The sequence below is a fragment of the Lepus europaeus genome, chromosome 10, assembly GCF_033115175.1.
Source record: "Lepus europaeus isolate LE1 chromosome 10, mLepTim1.pri, whole genome shotgun sequence".
NCBI lineage: Eukaryota > Metazoa > Chordata > Mammalia > Lagomorpha > Leporidae > Lepus > Lepus europaeus.
Window position 1 is genome coordinate 66,242,719 of NC_084836.1, and position 17,985 is coordinate 66,260,703.

The 17,985-nt window shown below is 43.8% G+C and overlaps 1 protein-coding gene across 1 annotated transcript; it reads left to right on the forward strand.

The window, feature by feature from the left end:
• Positions 1-1,998: 1,998 nt before the first annotated feature.
• Positions 1,999-10,831, forward strand: GTSF1 (gametocyte specific factor 1). The gene is made up of 6 exons (XM_062202478.1): positions 1,999-2,014; positions 5,589-5,689; positions 7,478-7,604; positions 8,033-8,116; positions 8,584-8,647; positions 10,729-10,831. The coding sequence occupies exons 1-6, from the start codon at positions 1,999-2,001 to the stop codon at positions 10,829-10,831; spliced, it is 495 nt and encodes a 164-aa protein (XP_062058462.1).
• The last annotated feature ends 7,154 nt before the right edge of the window (positions 10,832-17,985 follow it).

The window sequence follows — 17,985 nt, forward strand, 5'->3', positions numbered from 1 at the left end:
AGCCCTCCGCGGTCACTGTTGTCACAAACACCCCCACCCAGCCCGCCGGAAGAATGACGTCACAGGAAGTGGGTGCCCCGCCCCGAGCGTCAGCGACCGGAAGTGAGCGTTGCTGGGGCGCGGAAGTGGGCGAAGGCCTGTGTGGGTAGAGCGTGTCGCGACCGAGGTAGGAAAGGAGGCCGGGGCCTGGCCCTGCGCCATCAAACACTTGGGGTTTAGTGTAGCGGGGGCCCTTTGCGGCCTGCTGTAATTTTCGGCTTGGGACCTGCGGCCCTCGGTTTTTGGCTGTGCCGGCTCTCCGCGTGTTGCGCGCCGTCGTCCTCTCGAGGGCCTCGCTAGCACCTTTTCCTTCGTTCTTTTTAAATTAACATCTCCCCCCACCGCTCTGTTTCTTCATCCACTCTGTCTTAGTGTGTTTAAGGGAAAAGAAAAATAAAAGAATGTTAGAGACCGCGCGCTCTGTTAGGATTTTAACTCGAAGCTGCGGTCTCCACCCGGCCCCTAAACCTCGCGGCTTCTCCTGGTTTGCCCACTTCATGGCGGTCTGGTCCTAGGGAAGAGGGGAAAAGCTCCCGCGAACGGTTTGATGTGGTGGATTCTCGAGTGGGCGGCTGAGTGTCCGTTGTGAATCACGGAGCCCTTAGCCTGCTGTAATTACTGGGCTTTGCTCGGCGGGCGGAGGCTGGCCTTCATGTTAAGAATTACGGTCCTTGATTCTTCAAAATCTCTTTTAGTTTTAATGGAAAAGTATGAGCTACCTATGTGTAAGTAAAACACGTCCAGAAAGCTCGGGGCTGCTTGATCTAAACATGAAAAAAATGTTTTTGAGGACAGTTTCTCTGGCGGTTGGCGTTTACAGATGACCTGTGCAGCAAATTACTGACCTGGAGTTCCAGCGGATGGCTTGTCTATTCCATCACGGGTTCTAGTGCTGCTGCTGTCATAGAATGGGGAAGAGTGGTGGAATTGTGTGAGGCAGCAGAGGAGAGCTCGCCTAGAGAAGAGCTGTAAATTTTACCGATTTTTGACCGTTTCCAATTGGGGGGGGTAGTTTTATATAAATGTAATTTTTTTCTATGATAATAAGCTCTTTTTACTCATAGTCAGTAGTAGAGATCTAACGGAAGAAGACTCAAACTCAGCTTTTCTCGTCTAATCTTCCCCATGGCTGTTATCTGCTCTTTTATGACTGTGTTCACCATAATATGGACAGCTCTTAAGTCCTAACAGAAGTTGTCCCTCAGCTCATAGAGGGAATGACTAAGAGCTGGAGACGCTTAAGTCAACAAATCTTGTGATTGTGGCCTAGAAGACCGAGGAGGAGAGAATAGTGAGCATCACTAGAAAAAAGGGAGTGATCATGTTTAAGAAAAGTCGCCAAAGTGGTGAACTAGAATGTCTCCCGGCATTTTGGATGGGTTAGAGGCAGACTGCCTGGTGCAGTTACCAAGCTCTCCTGGGTTCCAGAGAGGGGCAAGACTGGTAATCTGCCCACCTTGTATTTTTAAGAAACTCTTAAGAGGAAAGCTTTAAAATAGTAAGCTATTCCGATGTTTATCCAGAAGTTTAACAGTATTCTTTGGTCTTCACTCGCCCCCTCTAACATTAAATAGATTAAATCCTAATGCAAGTCCACAGTGGCAGGCTGTTGTAGCGGCACGTAACATAGACTGACATCTTGTTACTGAGTACGGTTTAGATTAGTAGTCACATGTGATCTCAACCAGTAGTGGACCCCACAATATATTGCAGGAGTGTAAAGTAGACAGTAATGTCAAAATGTTTCTAAGAAGTGGGAGGAAAAAAATAACCCTTAAAGAGGAGAGAACTTCAAAGGGAGGGCAGGTACTTTGGGTTTCTCCTATTGAACTTGGGTAGCTTCATTTCTAGAAGCGACTGCGCTTCTTAGGGGAGCCTTTCAATGCATTTCATTTCTGACCCTGTGACTCACACTTTTCTTCCCCCAGCACTTGGATACAAAGCTCCTTCATTTCCACCATGGAAGAAACTTACAGTACGTACTTCTTGTTGCTTTTAGAAAATTAGTTAAAACTTTGTTGTGAAAATTCAGATTTCCCCCTGAACTGCTAAGGAGGAAAGGGGTCTGTGTGGCATTGATGTAGAGAAGTACCTATGTTTGAAATAACTCATTTGAAGTGTAGGTAATTGAAGAGGTTTGAGAAGTCCTAGGGCTTGGAAAGCCAGTAGTTAGGACATCCGTGTTAAACTGTGTCTTTATTGAATGAGGCATTTTAACTCATCAAGGCTCTAGCTTCTCGCTGGATGTAGGACAGAGAGATAGTAGCTTCTGCTCTCTTCGTATTTTAAGGAGTAAGAGGGTATACGTGATAACGTTGGTGTTCCCCGGGTCTTTAACATGGGACATACTAGGAAGGGATCTGGGCGGGGCGGTGGAGGGTTGGAGGAGAACAGCAAAGACAAACCTTCCATTTGCTAGCTCAGTCCTCCAAATGCCAGCAATAGCCAGGCTGGGCCAGACCAAAACCAGGAAGTGGAAACTCCATGTAGGCTTCCCGCAGGGGTGGCAGGATCGCAAGTACTTGAACCATCACCTGCTGCTTCATGGGATGCACATGAGCAGGACTGGATCCAGGCACTCCACTGTGGGATGTGGGCCTTCCTAGCAGCATCTTAACCACTTGCACCCAAATGCCCACCCGACCCAGAGTTCTTAGTGATGTTTTTCAGCCATTTTTTTCCTTACCAAAAAAAAAAAAAGTTTTTTTTCACCTGGGGACATGTTAGAAATTCACAATTTCAGGCCCCATCCCATACCCACTCTGAGAATACACATTTTACCACAGTCCCTAAGTGATGTAACAATTATGTTAAAGTTTGAGATGTGTAACCTTAGAGTGTACCTGACTGCTTTCCCAAGTTGATTCCTGAAGATGTCCAGCTGTGTCAGCGCTGTTATCTCCTTGTACTTCTGGGAGGTCTAGTGTCCCATTCCATTGAAGTGTCTCCTCCGTTTCTGGCTGTAGATTCTATCCAAATGTGAGCTACAGCTGAGTCTGTGCTTTTGGAAGAGGCTGGTCTGTAGGACCTACTTTGCCTTCCAAAGTAAATTATGTTCCCAGAAGCCAAACAAAATGTTTGCAGAGTAGTTTGGGAGTATTTATTATAACTTTAAATGTCTGTGCACTTCAATTCAGCACCCAAAAGTAATACTCATCAAGTGCACAAAATTGTTAGTCACAAAATTGTATAGAATACTAAAATACCGGAAACAACCTAAACGCCCATCCATAAAGGAACTAAGAATGAGTCTAGTACAGCCTCCTGCAGCAGTAAAATATTCTTTAGGTGTACTGACACTGAAAGAGCTCTTACCTTCCTTAAGTAAAAGAAAAAACAAATCTCAAAATAGTTGCAGGAAATCCTGTTGCATACTGCAACATGGATGATCCTTGAGGATATTATGCTGAGTGAAGTAAGCTAGTCACAAAATGACAGACGCTCTGATTTCACATATATGATAAATCTGGAGTAGTCAAACTCATTAAAAAAGAAAAATTACCAGGAGCTGAAGGAAATAAGGAATGGGGAGCTGATGTTTTAGTGGCTGTAGTGTGTCAGTTCTGCAGGATGAAGTTTTCAGAGATTGGTGCCCGACAGTGTGTGTACTTCACACTACCAAGCTTAAAAATTATTAAAATGATAAACTTTATTTTACCACAATTTGAAATATTTTTAAAATAAAAGACATTTTTTTTAAAGTGGAAAACTAGAGTGACCTAAATTGCCAGTGACCGAGAAGCAAAGCACTGAGGTAGGAAACTCATTATCTAGTCTGACATATGCCACTATATGGACAGTATAATGCGTATGAATCATAAGATACGTCCAGTCTGTCAGCTGCCAACATGGCCTAGCATTTTGCTAGTGATGGAATGTATTAAATGAAGGGAAACTAATAAGAATTTCATCTGTAAACTCTGCCTGGGTGTCCTGGAGCTTCAAAAATAAGGAAAGATTACTGGTCAAGAAGAGCCTGCTTGGCATAATAAGCCTGTTTGTCCTCTCGCATGTTTCCTTCCTACTCATTATGTCCTTCAAGTCACCTTCCTGGCTCATTTGCATCACGATCATGGTTAGCAATTTATTCCATGTTTACCACTCTTGCAGTGAAACTGTCTGTTTCAATTCCCCACTGGCTTTTGATTTTCATAACAATCTACCGGTTTATATGCTTCTTATCAAATGAGAATTGTTTTTCTTATTTTATTTTTATCATTGCCTTCAGGTATGGCAAGAGCATTTTACTATTAGGTTGTCCCTTGTCCTTATAATGCAAAGGGGTTTCAAAGTTTGTGGGGAAAATGGAGTTAAAAGATGATGCACATACTCAAATTGCTTAGCCATTTAATTTTCTCCCTTAACCAGGGTCATTAAAACTGGGGGATCAGCCTGGGCATCTTAGGTAGCCCGAGGGTAGTTCTGAATAACGGGGCACAGGTTGGGCTGGTCTTTTACAAAGCAGTTTCCTATCTCCGCAATTGTCTTAAGTTCAGGAGTTTTTTTACGTTTTTCTATTTTCTTAAGTAGCCAATTTGGCAGTCACTAGATTAAAGAATTCTCTTTTTCCTTCATGCATGTTCCAAAATATAATAAATGAAACCACTTATTTGATGACAGTATTGGTTTCACTTGAGAGGTAATTAGAGTAACCAAAATCAGGAAATACTTACCACAGTAGCTTCAAGTCGACAGACCAAAACGATGCCTTTTGTCCGCTCATAATTCTCAAACTTGCATGGAGCACGTACCTGGCGTAGAACAGTGCTTACAGACTTTTTCATCTCATGGAATACTAGTAATAGAATGCTGGTACTGGGATAACCTCCCTCCTCTTACTGTAGGACCAGTGGACAGGAGGTGTTGGCACACCAGCAAGCCGTTCTACCTTGAGTTGGGCTAGCTAGAGAATAGGAATGACCCTGAATTAGCCCTCTCAGAAAAGGAAAAGAAAATGTCATTTTTATTTAACTTTTTGTTTTACAGTAAAGGTAATCAGCAATGAATATTTATGAACTGAAGGGGTGGCAGTTTGACACTGTTTGGGATGCCCACATCCCATATTAGAGTGCATGGGTTGGAGTCGTAGCTCCACTTCCAATTCCAGCTTCCTGCTGATGCACACTCTGGGAGGCAGCAGGTGATGGCTCAAGTAGTTGGGTCCCTGCCTCCCCTGTGGGAGACCCACACTGAGTTTCAGTCTCCTGGCTTCAACCTGTCCCAGCCATGGCTGCGTGGGCATTTGAGTGAGTGAACCAGCAGGTGGAAGATCTCTGTGTCTCTGCCTTTCAGATATTAATTAATGAAACAATTATGAACGGAGACCTTCCCTACCCACAGTTGCTGCCGGTTCTGCTTGACTTGAGACAGTGACACTACAGCTCCATCTTCTCAGTGTTCCATTTTCATTGTAAATGTTTCGTCCCCCTTAAAGGCTGTCTTGTTTTATCATTACATACTCTTGGGAAAAAAATTCAGTGTGCCTGTGATGGTTCAGTTGTACAAGGGCCTGCTATACTTTATACCTGCTGTCTTTTCCTTTCTCTTAGTTGACTCCTTGGACCCTGAGAAGCTATTACAATGCCCCTATGATAAAAACCACCACATCAGGGCCTGCAGATTTCCTTATCACCTCATCAAGTGCAGAAAGGTGAGTGCTGGGTTCCTAATTTGCCCTCTGATGCCCTCCTGACTTCTGTTTAAAAGCCAGATTTTATAAACATCAAGTAATTTCAGCATAAATGTTTTAATTGGACGTCAGAACTATTTTGGGAATCTACTTCGGTGTTAAATACCAACATTTATAGAAAGCAGTTTGTTTATTCCTTGAGTACATAAACTTTTTTATTGTTTTGGTTTTCTTTCTCATGACTAGTGACACCCATTTGAACAGCATCTCTGGCATCTTCTCACACTTTATAAAGCAGAGGAAACACGAATTCTTGTTGGCAATGAGAGATCCTTCTTACCTTATAAATTTAATGTGTTCATTGTCCCAGTAAGGGTTAAGTGCTATAATACACCTCTTTGTGCTTTTTGTTTAGAAATTTTAGAGAAATTGAGCAGCCAGAGATTAGCCCAAGAAAGAGTATTCCTAAAAATAACAGTTTCTCGAAGTTTCAGTAATAAACATCTTTTAAAAAAAAAAAGAGTTTTTTCTCCCTGGTCACTGTTTTATAAGCGACTGCTCTGTTGCATTGGTTGAGGCACTTTAACAGATTGTTAGGATGCAGGTGTCAGGTACAGAGGCCAAAATTCTGCCAGGATTTACACTTGGAAAACAGTTTTGGTGCTTAATCCAAACTGTATACAATTAGATTCAACAGCCTTTGAAAAGTGTTTCTCTTACAGTCCTGGAACTGTAATTTGCCTTTGTTGATTATTTCTCCAGCTCTCTTTAATCTCTGGAGCAGGGATCTCTGAAGGATCTCTGGACAATATAGATAAGCAAATACCACTACCACTTCCTCCGCTAGGCTTTCAAACACCTCCCAAGGATAATGGTTGGTAAAGGGAGCCAGTGATAAAACAACACTTTTATAACCCCCTTCTAATATTCTTAAATTTTGACCACAAAATCTTTGCACTGAATATATGCTGTCCCTCATCAAAATGATGGGGATTTCTGCTCTCACAAGTTTCTCAGCCCTGTGGCTTTCCAGCTTTCTCATCATTCCTTCACTTTTTTTTTTTTTTTTAGTTTCATTTGTTGCACCTTTTTCTTTTCCTAATAAATAAATTTCATAATTCCTGGTATATTTGCAGTAGAATTTGGGCAGCATTAAACCCTTTATTTTGTTTTAAAATAAAGAACTTGATCAGCAAAGTAGTCTCTCTAATTTGGGCTTTTTCTTAGTGAAATAGCTGGAACAAAGTTCAGAGTGTTTGCAGCCTCCTTTCCAGCCCCCTTGCTTTAAGTAAGTGTCCCTGTGTTAATCAGATCACTAGTTCACCTCTCCCACAGCTCCTTTCCATCACTGTGGTATTGCAATTGCAGGAGCACTACTGCAATGCAGTCTGAGTGTTTTAGCATTACCATTCATCCTGAATATCAGCTTTCGGGGTCATTCAGAGAGCTCTACCATTACAAGCTATGCCGCCTAAATCTTGTGACCCTGAGGAATCAACGGAAAAGGTGTAGTTTAAGTACCCAATTATAAATTCACGCTTACCTCTATATAAGCTACTTAACCTCCAGTATCTGTTGTCAATCTCTATTATAACAAAGAGGCTTACATTCTGATGATTTTGAAGTAGTGTCTGTATGAATGACAAGTAATTCACTTTTAATTTCCTACTATGAGCTTGCCTACCATAGATAAGCCATAAATTTATTGAAGCGTTTTAGGGGAGCAATTTATAGAATAAGACTGAGTCATTCCCATTGAGCTTTAAGAGATCTGAAGAACTGACAGTTCCCTTCATTTTGGCTCCACAGAATCATCCTGATGTTGCAAACAAATTGGCTACTTGTCCCTTCAATGCTCGCCACCAGGTTCCACGGGCTGAAATCAGTCATCATATCTCCAGCTGTGATGATAAGAGCTGTATTGAGCAGGATGTTGGTAAGACTGACTAGCTAAAGTATTTCAATACCAGAGGTTGGCCCCTCAGATTTGTATTATGCTATGTTATCATCTTCATTTTTGGCATTTATCATTTCAAAAGAACAGTGCTTTTCTGCCCTTGAAATTTTTATCTCAGAGCAGCAATGAGTTGTCAGTATGTGTGTCAGAATGCTTTCTCAACTGAATGTCCTGATTCCCTTTGCTAATAAATCATCTGAAAGTAAAATCCTTTTATTACCATAAATATGGTAAACATCTTTCTGTTTCCTGTCTTCTGTGATATTCTTCTGTTTAACTTTCATGTTACCTGTTTTTTAGAAACAAAGACCCATTAGGCCACCCTGCAACATTTTAAGCTGCTAATCTCTTTAAACAGATTACCTTGGCAATATCCCCTTTTTGTGTCAAACTCTGTTGTCTTACAGTCAACCAAACCAGGAACCTTGGACAAGAGACTCTGACTGAGAGCACATGGCAGTGCCCTCCTTGCGATGAAGACTGGGACAAAGGTGAAGTGCCTCCACATCTTCCTCTTTACCATGTCTGCGTCCCAAGTCATTTCCTTAAAACAAAAGGACTGTTTTCCTTTTTTATGAACATACCATGTTGTTTAGAAATGTCTTTATTTTTATCGGGCCCCAAAGTGAACACATTTGTATCGCTATGTACACTGGTGGAACAGTCTATCCCCCTTGGTGAGAAAAGGCACTTCCTTACATCTGTTTTGTTCTATAAATTGTGTTGTACCATCTGTGTTTCATTGTTCCTGGGCACGTTTATTATTATTTATGTCATTTGTGTTTATATCCTTCAATTAAATTCCTGCTACTGTGTCACTTAGGCAGATATTTGATCAGTTTTTACATCTTCAGACTTACATGAGTCATTTCCCTTCTTACAAATTCAACTAGCATGAACTCATGTCTTACCTTATTTTCTAGAAGTATCACCAACTATATTTTGTTTCCTTTGGCAGATTTGTGGGACCAGACCAGCACCCCATTTGTCTGGGGCACAGCCAACTTCTGTGGCAACAACAGGTAATTAATCTCATTCCAAGCCTTGCCTCCCCAAATCACAGTGCTCTGGTACCAGAAGAAGCTGCCAAAGCATAAATTAATTGACCTCTTCCCTTGGTGATGTTCCTTAACTCTTAAATATTATTTTGGTAGTATTTTTTCCCTATTTATTCCTTAATTAATAAAAAAGTCACATGCTTTATGCTGATCAGTGAGGATACAAAAATACTACCTTAAAATTTTAACATATGAGACAATGCTGCTAGACATTCTTATGTTTTAATTGGAGGTTTTGCTAAGTTTATATTAATACTTTGAAAAATTTTATCCAGGTATGCCACTTGGGTCACTTTTATTGTAAGAAACTAGCAACTAAGAAAAAGTAGTACTAAAAGTTCTTAATTTGAGACCAGGAAATCCCAAGTACTTTTTTTTTAAAGGGACATGGAAGTTTTTGTTTGTTTTGTTTTTAAGATTTATTTGTTTATCTGTTTGAAAGGCAGAGCTATAAAGAGGCAGAGGCAGGGAAAGAGAGAGATCTCCTATCCGCTGGTTCACTCCTCAAATGGCTACAATGGCCGGAGCTAGGCCAATCTGAAACCAGGAGCCAGGAGCTTCTTCCAGGATTCCCAAGTGGGTGTAGGGGCCCAAGGACTTGGGCCATCTTCCACTGCTTTCCCAGGCCATAGCAAAGGGCTGGATCAGAAGTGGAACAACCAGGACTCAAACCTGTGCCCACATGGGATGCTGGCACTGCAGGTGGCAGCTTTACCCCCCTATGCCACAGTACCGGCCGCCTCTTTTTTTTTTTTTTTTTAAGTTTTTTGTTGTTGTTGCTGTTGTTTTTTGACAGGCAGAGTGGACAGTGAGAGAGAGAGACAGAGAGAAAGGTCTTCCTTTGCCGTTGGTTCACCCTCCAATGGCCGCCACGGCCCACGCACCGCGCTGATCCAATAACAGGAGCCAGGTGCTTCTCCTGGTCTCCCATGGGGTGCAGGGCCCAAGCACTTGGGCCATCCTCCACTGCACTCCCTGGCCACAATAGAGAGCTGGTCTGGAAGAGGGGCAACCGGGACAGAATCCTGCACCCCAACCGGGACTAGAACCCGGTGTGCCGGCGCCGCAAGGCAGAGGATTAGCCTATTAAGCCACGGCGCCTGCTAAAGTTTTATTTATTTGAAAGGCAGAGTTAGAGAGAAGGAGAGACAGAGAAGTCTTCCATCAGTTGGTTCAATCCCCAGATGGCCACAGGTGGCCATGGGTGAACCAGACCAAAGCCAGGACCCAGGAGCTGCTTCTGGGCCTCCCATGTGGGTGAGCCCAAGCATTTGGGCCATCCTTCACTGCAGGGAGTTGGATCAGAAGTGGAGCAGCCAGGACTCAAACTGGCACCCATATGGGATGCCGGTGTCACAAGTGGTAGCTTTACCCACTACACCACAACACCGGCCCCCAGAGTACTTAGTGGGTAGAAAAAGCATCTTTTCTTCCCACTGATTTTGTATCTAATTTAAAACTGTAAAATTTCTCATTGCCACCAATATTCAGACCTTAGAAAATGAAGTTTCAAACCCAAATAAGAATACTTCTGGATGTTCACCAAGTAAAATCTTTACTGATTTTTTATTTCTTAGTTACTGAGATCAGTTAATAACTTTAAATGTATACTATTTTATATCCACTAAGATAGAAAAACTTAAAGATGAATTCAGTTGGTTACAACTTTAATTTTGCCACAGTTTTATGAGATTTTCTTTCTTGGTTTGGTTGTCTTAGCATTTTATTTTTTATCTCTTAGTGTGTCGAGTGAGTTGATGAGCTTGTCATAGAGCTGAACAGTAGATGGCATTGCTGTTTATCTCAGTTTCTGGAAAAAGAAAATGGTTAGACCCATCTTAATGGCAGCACAGATCAGGGAGTTTTTCAGAGAAGTGGTAATCATTCTAATTGCAGGAGTGTTTTGATGGAAATGTGTTTACATTTCAGATTAATGTAGGTTGTTATTTTCCCCAAAATTGGGGAAAAAAAAAACATTTGATTGTCTTGTGCATATGCCTGAAGAATACAGATTTGCCAACAGAGTCACATTCATCTCTTTGCAGCCCTGCAAGCAACATAGTTATGGAACATAAGAGTAACTTGGCTTCAGGCATGCGGGTGCCCAAATCTCTGCCCTATGTGCTGCCATGGAAGAACAGTAAGTGAAGTAGGGGCAAGGCGCCTTCCTCTCCGCTGTGCCAGATACAGGTGCTCTGCACATTCAGACGTCTTCAGTCTGAGTGCCGTGTGCTTGCATGGTGCTGAAAGTGAGCGCCTCTCAGATTGTTGTCCTGAGCACCTCCCTGACTTCATGCCACTTCTGGCCCTAGTTTGAATAGGAAATCATCAACGTGGAAGTGTAAGATCTCAGAAGACAAAAGGTTATTTTCAAGATAGGTGGCCACTGACAACAGATATTGTGAATGAATCTGGGGATCAATAAGGAAACCATTATCTTAGCTAGAAAAAGTCATTCCTGATTTTCAAGACTCAGTGGCAGTCGGGAGTTGGGGCTAGAAATTATATTGCCAGAGCTTCCTAAAAGGTATGGATAGAGATGAAAAGAAAGCACTGTGTCATCAGAACCAGTGTGAAAAGTGGTATCCAGATGTCCTCTGGACATCAGAGGCCGTTCTGGGGAAGCAGACACTAAGGCCACCTGATGTTTCCCTGGTGAATTCCCATGTGTACAACACCCAAAACATTGTCATTTTCACATCATACAAACTACCTTTTCCAATGCTGCTCCCAAACTCAGTTCCCCTTGATTTCAGGCTTTGCTGCTAATAGAGCTAATCTTGGGGTGCCTAGATGATTCCCTTTAAAATATTTCCCTTTGGATACTTGAAATTGCCAAAAAACAAGATCACCAAATCATATACCAAAAAGCCTAACAGGTGAAGGACTGGGACTCTGGCCTATGGCCTTGAATGGAATCCAAGCACTAATTTTATTTGTTTCTACTTTTATATTATAATTCAGGATGCCATAGGAGTAAGTCCTTTATGTTCAGTAAGAATAGGGATGTAATGAATTTCATTTGACATGGTGTATTTATTTTGAAATATTTCTACTCATAGATGGAAATGCACAGTAACTGAATATCTGTCTCATCAAGTAAGTGTTTCAGTTTTATTTCACTATCTATTCAGATGGTAGCAAGATTTAACTGGACATAATGTAATTTTCTTTCAGATTATGGTACCAAATTAAAACTTTGTGTGTGCATGTGTTTTTTAAGTATATAGCTTCTGTTATGGCTTTACACGCTAATGAATAGACATCTACTCGTTAAGTTAGAATTCTGTTCACATGCCACGTGTTTTCCCAACATGAGTACACATTGCCTTTTTCCGTTTTCTCAGAGTTGCCTTTTAGATCTATTGTGCCTCCTGTAATGGCCTGAGATTAATCAAGCAGCTGTGCTTCACTGCTCTGCAATTCGTTCCCTGCGCAGTATAGTTTAACACTCATCAAAAAATGCACAGTCTTTGTAATGAGCACTGCAAAGTTTGCAGTCTCCAAGGGGGTTGCACTGTTGAGCTTTTCTGGGCATTTGAGTTAGCAGTAATTCACGAAATCCATATGAAGAGACCAGAATCTTCTGCTTTTCACAGATGAAGCCTGCCTTTGAGGTTATCCCAGGTACCCACGACAGAGCCACGTTTGGTGCTTTAAATACGCGTCTTGGCTGAGGTTGCCCAGCCACATTTTTCTTGGCAAAGGGAATATTATAAAGGCAGGGAGTGGAAATATATCCCAGCTGTCTTGCAGATGTAGGCCCGTAGTGGATAGTCATTGAGTGAACAAATAATTGGCCCGTTGCTTTCCAGTCCAGCACTCTCCCTGGACAGTGAAGCTGCTTAATCTGCATGAGGGTTCATTTTACACCAAAAGTAATGTATCTGCTGTTGAGAAGCAGAAGGAGGATGCTAAAGGGGGCCAGCATTATGGCACAACAGGTAAAGCCACCACCAGCGACATTGGCATCCCACGTGGGCGCTGGTTCAAGTCCCGGCTGCTCTGTTTCTATCTAGCTCTCTGCTAGTGCTTCTTGGAAAGCAGCAGAGGATGGTCCACGTGCTTGGGCCCCTGCACCCACATAGGAGACCAGGAGGAAGCTCCTGGGTCCTGGCTTCAGCCTGGCCCAGCCCTGACCACTGCAGCCATTTGGGGAGTGAACCAGCTGACAGAAGAATGATATCTCCCTCTCCCCTCTCCCCTCTCCCCACTTCCCCTTCTCCCCTCTCTCTCTGCCTGCTTCTGCTTTTCCTTCTCTGTAGCTCTGACTTTCAAATAAATAAATAAATCTTAAGAAAAAAAATTCTGGAAGCCAGAAACTGTGATTTGGCCCCAGAAAGGGAAAAAGCACAGCAGCACTGGAACATCAGGAAAGCACACATTGAACATACCTGGGTACACCATGAGCTCTGAGCTCCCGCACACTGCGCAAGTGTCTGACAGTCACATCAGTAATACTGGCTACTTGGAGATGAAAACCTAGGAGGAACTTGTATATAACTTAAGACCAAACACGTTTCTCCTTGGAATTTAACTTTTATTTTTTAACTGTAGAACAGTTCTTTTGAAGATTGATTGATTTGAAAGGCAGAGCTACAGAGAGGCAAAGGCAGAAAGGGAGAGAGAGGGAAAGGTCTTCCATCCACTGGCTCATTCCCCAGATGGCCAGAGCTGTGCCAATCTGAATCCAGGAGCTTCCTCCAGGTCTCCCACATGGTGCAAGGGCCCAAGGACTTGAGCCATCCCATACTGCTTTCCCAGGCCACAGCAGAGAACTGGGTCGGAAGTAGAGCAGCTGTGACCCAAACCAGCACCTATATGGGATGCCAGCACTGTAGGTGGTAGCTTCACCCACTACACCACAGCGCCAGCCCCAAAACTTAACTGTTTACTAAACTTACACACTAAGGGGCCAGTGCTGTGGTGTAGTAGGTGAAGCCTCCACCTGTAGCCCCAGCATCCCATATGGGCACCAGTTCATGTCCCAGCTGCTCTTCTGATCCAGCTCTCTGCTAGTGACCTAGGAAAGCAGAGCAAGATGGCCACGTCCTTGGGCACATGCACCCACATGGGAAGAAGCTTCTGGCTCCTGCCTTCAGATCAGACCAGCTAAGGCCATTTGGGGGAGTGAACCAGTGGATGGAAGATTCTCCCAAACTCCCTCCCCCCCCCCAACTTTATCTCTCAAATATTTTAAAAAATTAAAAAGCTTGCACACTGAAAATTTATTTTTCGTGTAACCCCTGAGGAATTAGAAAAAAAGAAAATTATCCTAAGTTAGAAGTCCTTAAGAAGCCACAAACCCTCTGAAATGAAGCACCATTTTTTTTGAATGCTTGTTACAGAATTTTCTAGCTTCTTTGGAAGAATACAAAAATTACAAGACATGCCTTACTCCTATAGGAAACCTAAGTGGAGATTGAAGTTTAGTTTGTTTTTTTTTTTTTAATTTGAAAGGCAGAATTAGAGGGAGAGAAAGAGCTTCTACTAGTTGGTTCACTCCCCCAAAAGGCTACAACCCCTAGCCAAAACTAGAAGGCAAGAGCTTCATCTGGGTCTCCCATGTGGGTACGAGGGCCCAAGCGCTGAGGCGGTCTTCCACTGCTTTCCAGGCACATTAGCAGGGAGCTGAATCAGAAAGGGAGCGTCCAGGACTCTAACCAGAACTCATGTGGGATGCCAGTATTATAGGTGGCACAGCCTGGGCCCAGCCTCCCAGAAGGAGTCATTTGCCTAAAGAGTCAGTGTCTGTATAGGCTGCTTCGTAATGTAACAAGGTTGTACGCTCAGTGGTACTAAAGAGCTGGGGGTCAGGAGGTCCCGGGTTCTTCCTTCGGCAGCAGCTGACTCCAGGCAGACCTGAAGCGTTGCGTTGGGTAGTAGCTGCACAGCCTGTTGTCAGGTATAGTTAGTGCTTTTGTCCCTCAGAGGAACTCAGGACTCGTTTTTTATTTCCTTGCAGATGCCAGACGCTAGAAGACTCATTTGTTCCTGCTACCCATGAGTTCTTCATTTTTTTCCTCCTAATCTGATTATAGAATGATAAACTGTGACTTTCAAACTGACAAGTACCTTTTATTTCTACTCCTTTAAATCCTCACTCAGTGCTGCAAGAGTACTCACTCTCAGAAGAACTCCCAAATCCATCAGTGTAGACAGCTTCCTATAGTTTGGTGAAGTATGTGCCACTGCCAGATCAGAAGTCATATGCTGTTCTTCGTCAGTGAGACTTGGTTCTCTCCAAGTAGGCAGGGAACCTGGGTTGAGAAAAGTAATCGTGTGTATGTGTGCTCTGACACGCGTGGACCAAGTCTTTTTTAGGCATGTAGAGAACAGGCACTCTTCTGTGCATCTGTATGTCCAAAAGCATTATATGGTAAACTCGCCATTGTTCAGATCCTTAAGACGTCTTACTGCCTGAGTATTTTCTGCCCAAGATAGGTTTGTTTTAGTTCTCTCCACAATTCCAGCTAGAAACGGTACCAGTTGTCAGACTAGGTGTGGATTGCATAAGGGTAAAGACTGGAGTGGCAGGGAGATGCCAGTGTGCATGTGGGCAAGGTGGGCTTTCCACCTGCGTGTGCGACCCGGTGCTGCTTTCGAGCTGAGACACGCGCCCTGCCATGGGCCTGGGCTGTGTGTAACACTGGAAGTGCCCAAGGCGCTGGCTGCTGGCATCTTGCAGACCCTTCTTTAGAGACCGGAGTCTCCCCAGACCAGCTGTTTCTTGGTTTGTTGAGTTGTTTTTCAGGTTTGGTTTGGGTTGATTTTAAGCTGTCTAGGGTAGAGAGGAACTTGGGAGCTGGTCTAGATAGGGACTTGGATGAAGCGAAGTGACAAGTATTTCCAAAATGTTCTCTTGAGCATTGTTTGTAGATGACAGTTAAGGGGTGGGCTCCTGTGGAATGCCTCCTTCCAAGGATTATGTACAAAATGGGATTCTCCTCACGCAGCAGAGCTCAGTTTATATTTAGTCCCAAGTTCAAGAGAAGCCCCGGTCCAGTGCTGTTTCTTCCCCCAGCCTTGTGCTCTGGAGTGAGTGACAGGCCGTTTCTCCTGGAGAGGAAGATGATGTATCAAGGAGGGGAAGCCCCCGAGCCTGGCCACTCTGTGTGTGCGTGAGTCCACACCTCACAGCTGAGCTGTGGCACCGGAACAAGCAGCGCTCTCTGGAGTTGTCTGTTTCGCTTATGACAGTACAGAACTCGCTATTACACTTGTAACAGGGAACTCCTGCTAGTTTAGGAAAAGCAAATAGAGAAAAACAGTGGTTACAAACAATTCACTGCTTGACTACAACTCAACGAAAGAATTAAGTAGACAACAGTTACTTTGTGTTTCTTAAATATCTTGAAGTGGCAAGGTAAGTTAACAATCTATCATGAGAGAGTCTGGCTGTTTTAGAAAGGCTTCGATCTACTCGGGAGCTCTACTCTGCTTGATTGCAGAGCATCTGACCTGGTAGGGGTGAGCAGCACTCGCTGAGAGAGTGCCTGCCTGTGTGCGTTGCATTGGCTCACAGGGTAGACAATCCTGTTTTTTTCTTTAGTAAACTAATAATTCAAGTCGCCAATTTGTCTGGGTCACACGCTTTCAGAGACTGCTGAGTATTTTTATTGGGCCTGGGACTCACTAATCTGGACTTAGTTTGCCGAAAATGTGGGGAGGATTCCCACCCACTAGTATGCAGAAGTGGCTCTTTATCTCCCTGCTTCTGCCAGAGACTGGGGAGGAAGCCTGCTTATCTGGGGACCCTCGTTTCCAGAGGATGCCCTTCCTTCGGAATGTGAGTGCTGGGGGGTAAACAGTTGGGCACTCTGCTGAGTGTTAGGGCTGGAGATTAAATGCAGAGATTCTTGAAAAGCTTAGCCTGCAGAGCTGGGCTTTGAGCCCTGCATTTTGGTCTTATCCAGGAATTCCATGCTCTACCCAAGGAGAGGACTTGCTTTTTGGAAGATTGCTTTTCCCTGTAGGGGTTCAAGAAGTGCCATTGTGATGTGCAAATGTTCTCTCCAGGAATAAACAAATGCAGATGATAAGTGATGCTTAGCTCTCTGGGCGCGCACCTGAGCTACACTGAGAAGGAGTTTGGATTTAGCTTCAGATAACACACCACAGTGCTGCTCCTTGCTGAGGCAGAACCGGAGCGGCTGTGTCGGCCTCCTAGAAGAACTACATGCAGACTGTATGTCCTTCTCACAGTTCATAGCAAACCAAAGTAAGCCAAAACCGAGGAGACAGCATACTTACTTCTCTTGTTCTTGAAAAGGCAGGTTGTGGAAAGTCGGGGTAATTTGTGTACTGTATACTGTGAGTGAGCGAAGCTGCACTGGCCTCAAGGAAAGAGCTTTAAGAAAGTTCACATTTCCATATGCCAACGCAACATGTAAAGTAGGGAAAATGTACCGAATTTATGAGGAAAATCCTGCAGCCAGTGGCTGCCGCGTGATCCCTGTCTTCCTGAGGCTGTCCAGGCTCCGTGTCACATCCTTCCTCATGGCCTCCGCCCCGCAGAGTGCCCTGAAGACGGCGGGCCTTCACCGCACACCACCGCACACCCGCAGTGCCAGCCAGGCGTCTGCCTTTCCCACGGCATGCCCAGCTCCGCGTACTCTTCCTAGCAAACCTGAGGTTGTCCACAGACGGTAGCCCCTACAGCTGTTCGCCCAACAGAGTTGTTTGTTGTCGCCTTACCAAGATACTGTTGTAAATGCAAGTATGTCGTTAAGAGACTGAGGAAACCTGAAGAAGACAAGTGTAGTTTTGTGTTCTATGCAAAATAAATCCAAGTTTGAAAACTGCTATCAGCCTGACTGCGCCTGTTAATGTTTGTTTAAACTCTTTGTCACCGAAATAAAGTCTGCTTTCCAAGATCAGCTGTTTCAGTTCTGTTCCCTCAGGCTTGGATTGGAGGTTTGCAATGGATAGGGTCAGGAATCGGCCTTATTTAGCTCCTGGTGTTGATTTTCACCGTGTAGACCTTTATAGCAGAAGTGCAGAGTGAAAGTGATGGAAAGCCTTGATCTCAAGATTGGACACCACCGAGATGCCCTTTTGTTGAATTGGAGGTTTCCACAGAAGGGTGCGTTAGCTTTACCCTTGAAAAATGAATGTTGCTATGGTTATCTGAGGTGTATGACTTTGGTATTCCTCTACCCCATCTCCTGTAGAGCTGGAAGGAAGCTAAGAGAGTACCTAATCCAAGGCTTCATCGGCCATCGAAGAAGCAGGCCGTGTACAAACATGAAACATTTTTTAAAAGGAACGAGACTGAAAAACACGATGTTGGAGATAGTGTC

Excerpts from the sequence above, each read along its gene's own strand:
- GTSF1 (XM_062202478.1), top strand. Across the intron at positions 7,605-8,032 it reads CTGTATTGAGCAGGATGTTG|TCAACCAAACCAGGAACCTT; the intron begins GTAAGACTGACT and ends GTTGTCTTACAG. Across the intron at positions 8,648-10,728 it reads AACTTCTGTGGCAACAACAG|CCCTGCAAGCAACATAGTTA; the intron begins GTAATTAATCTC and ends ATCTCTTTGCAG.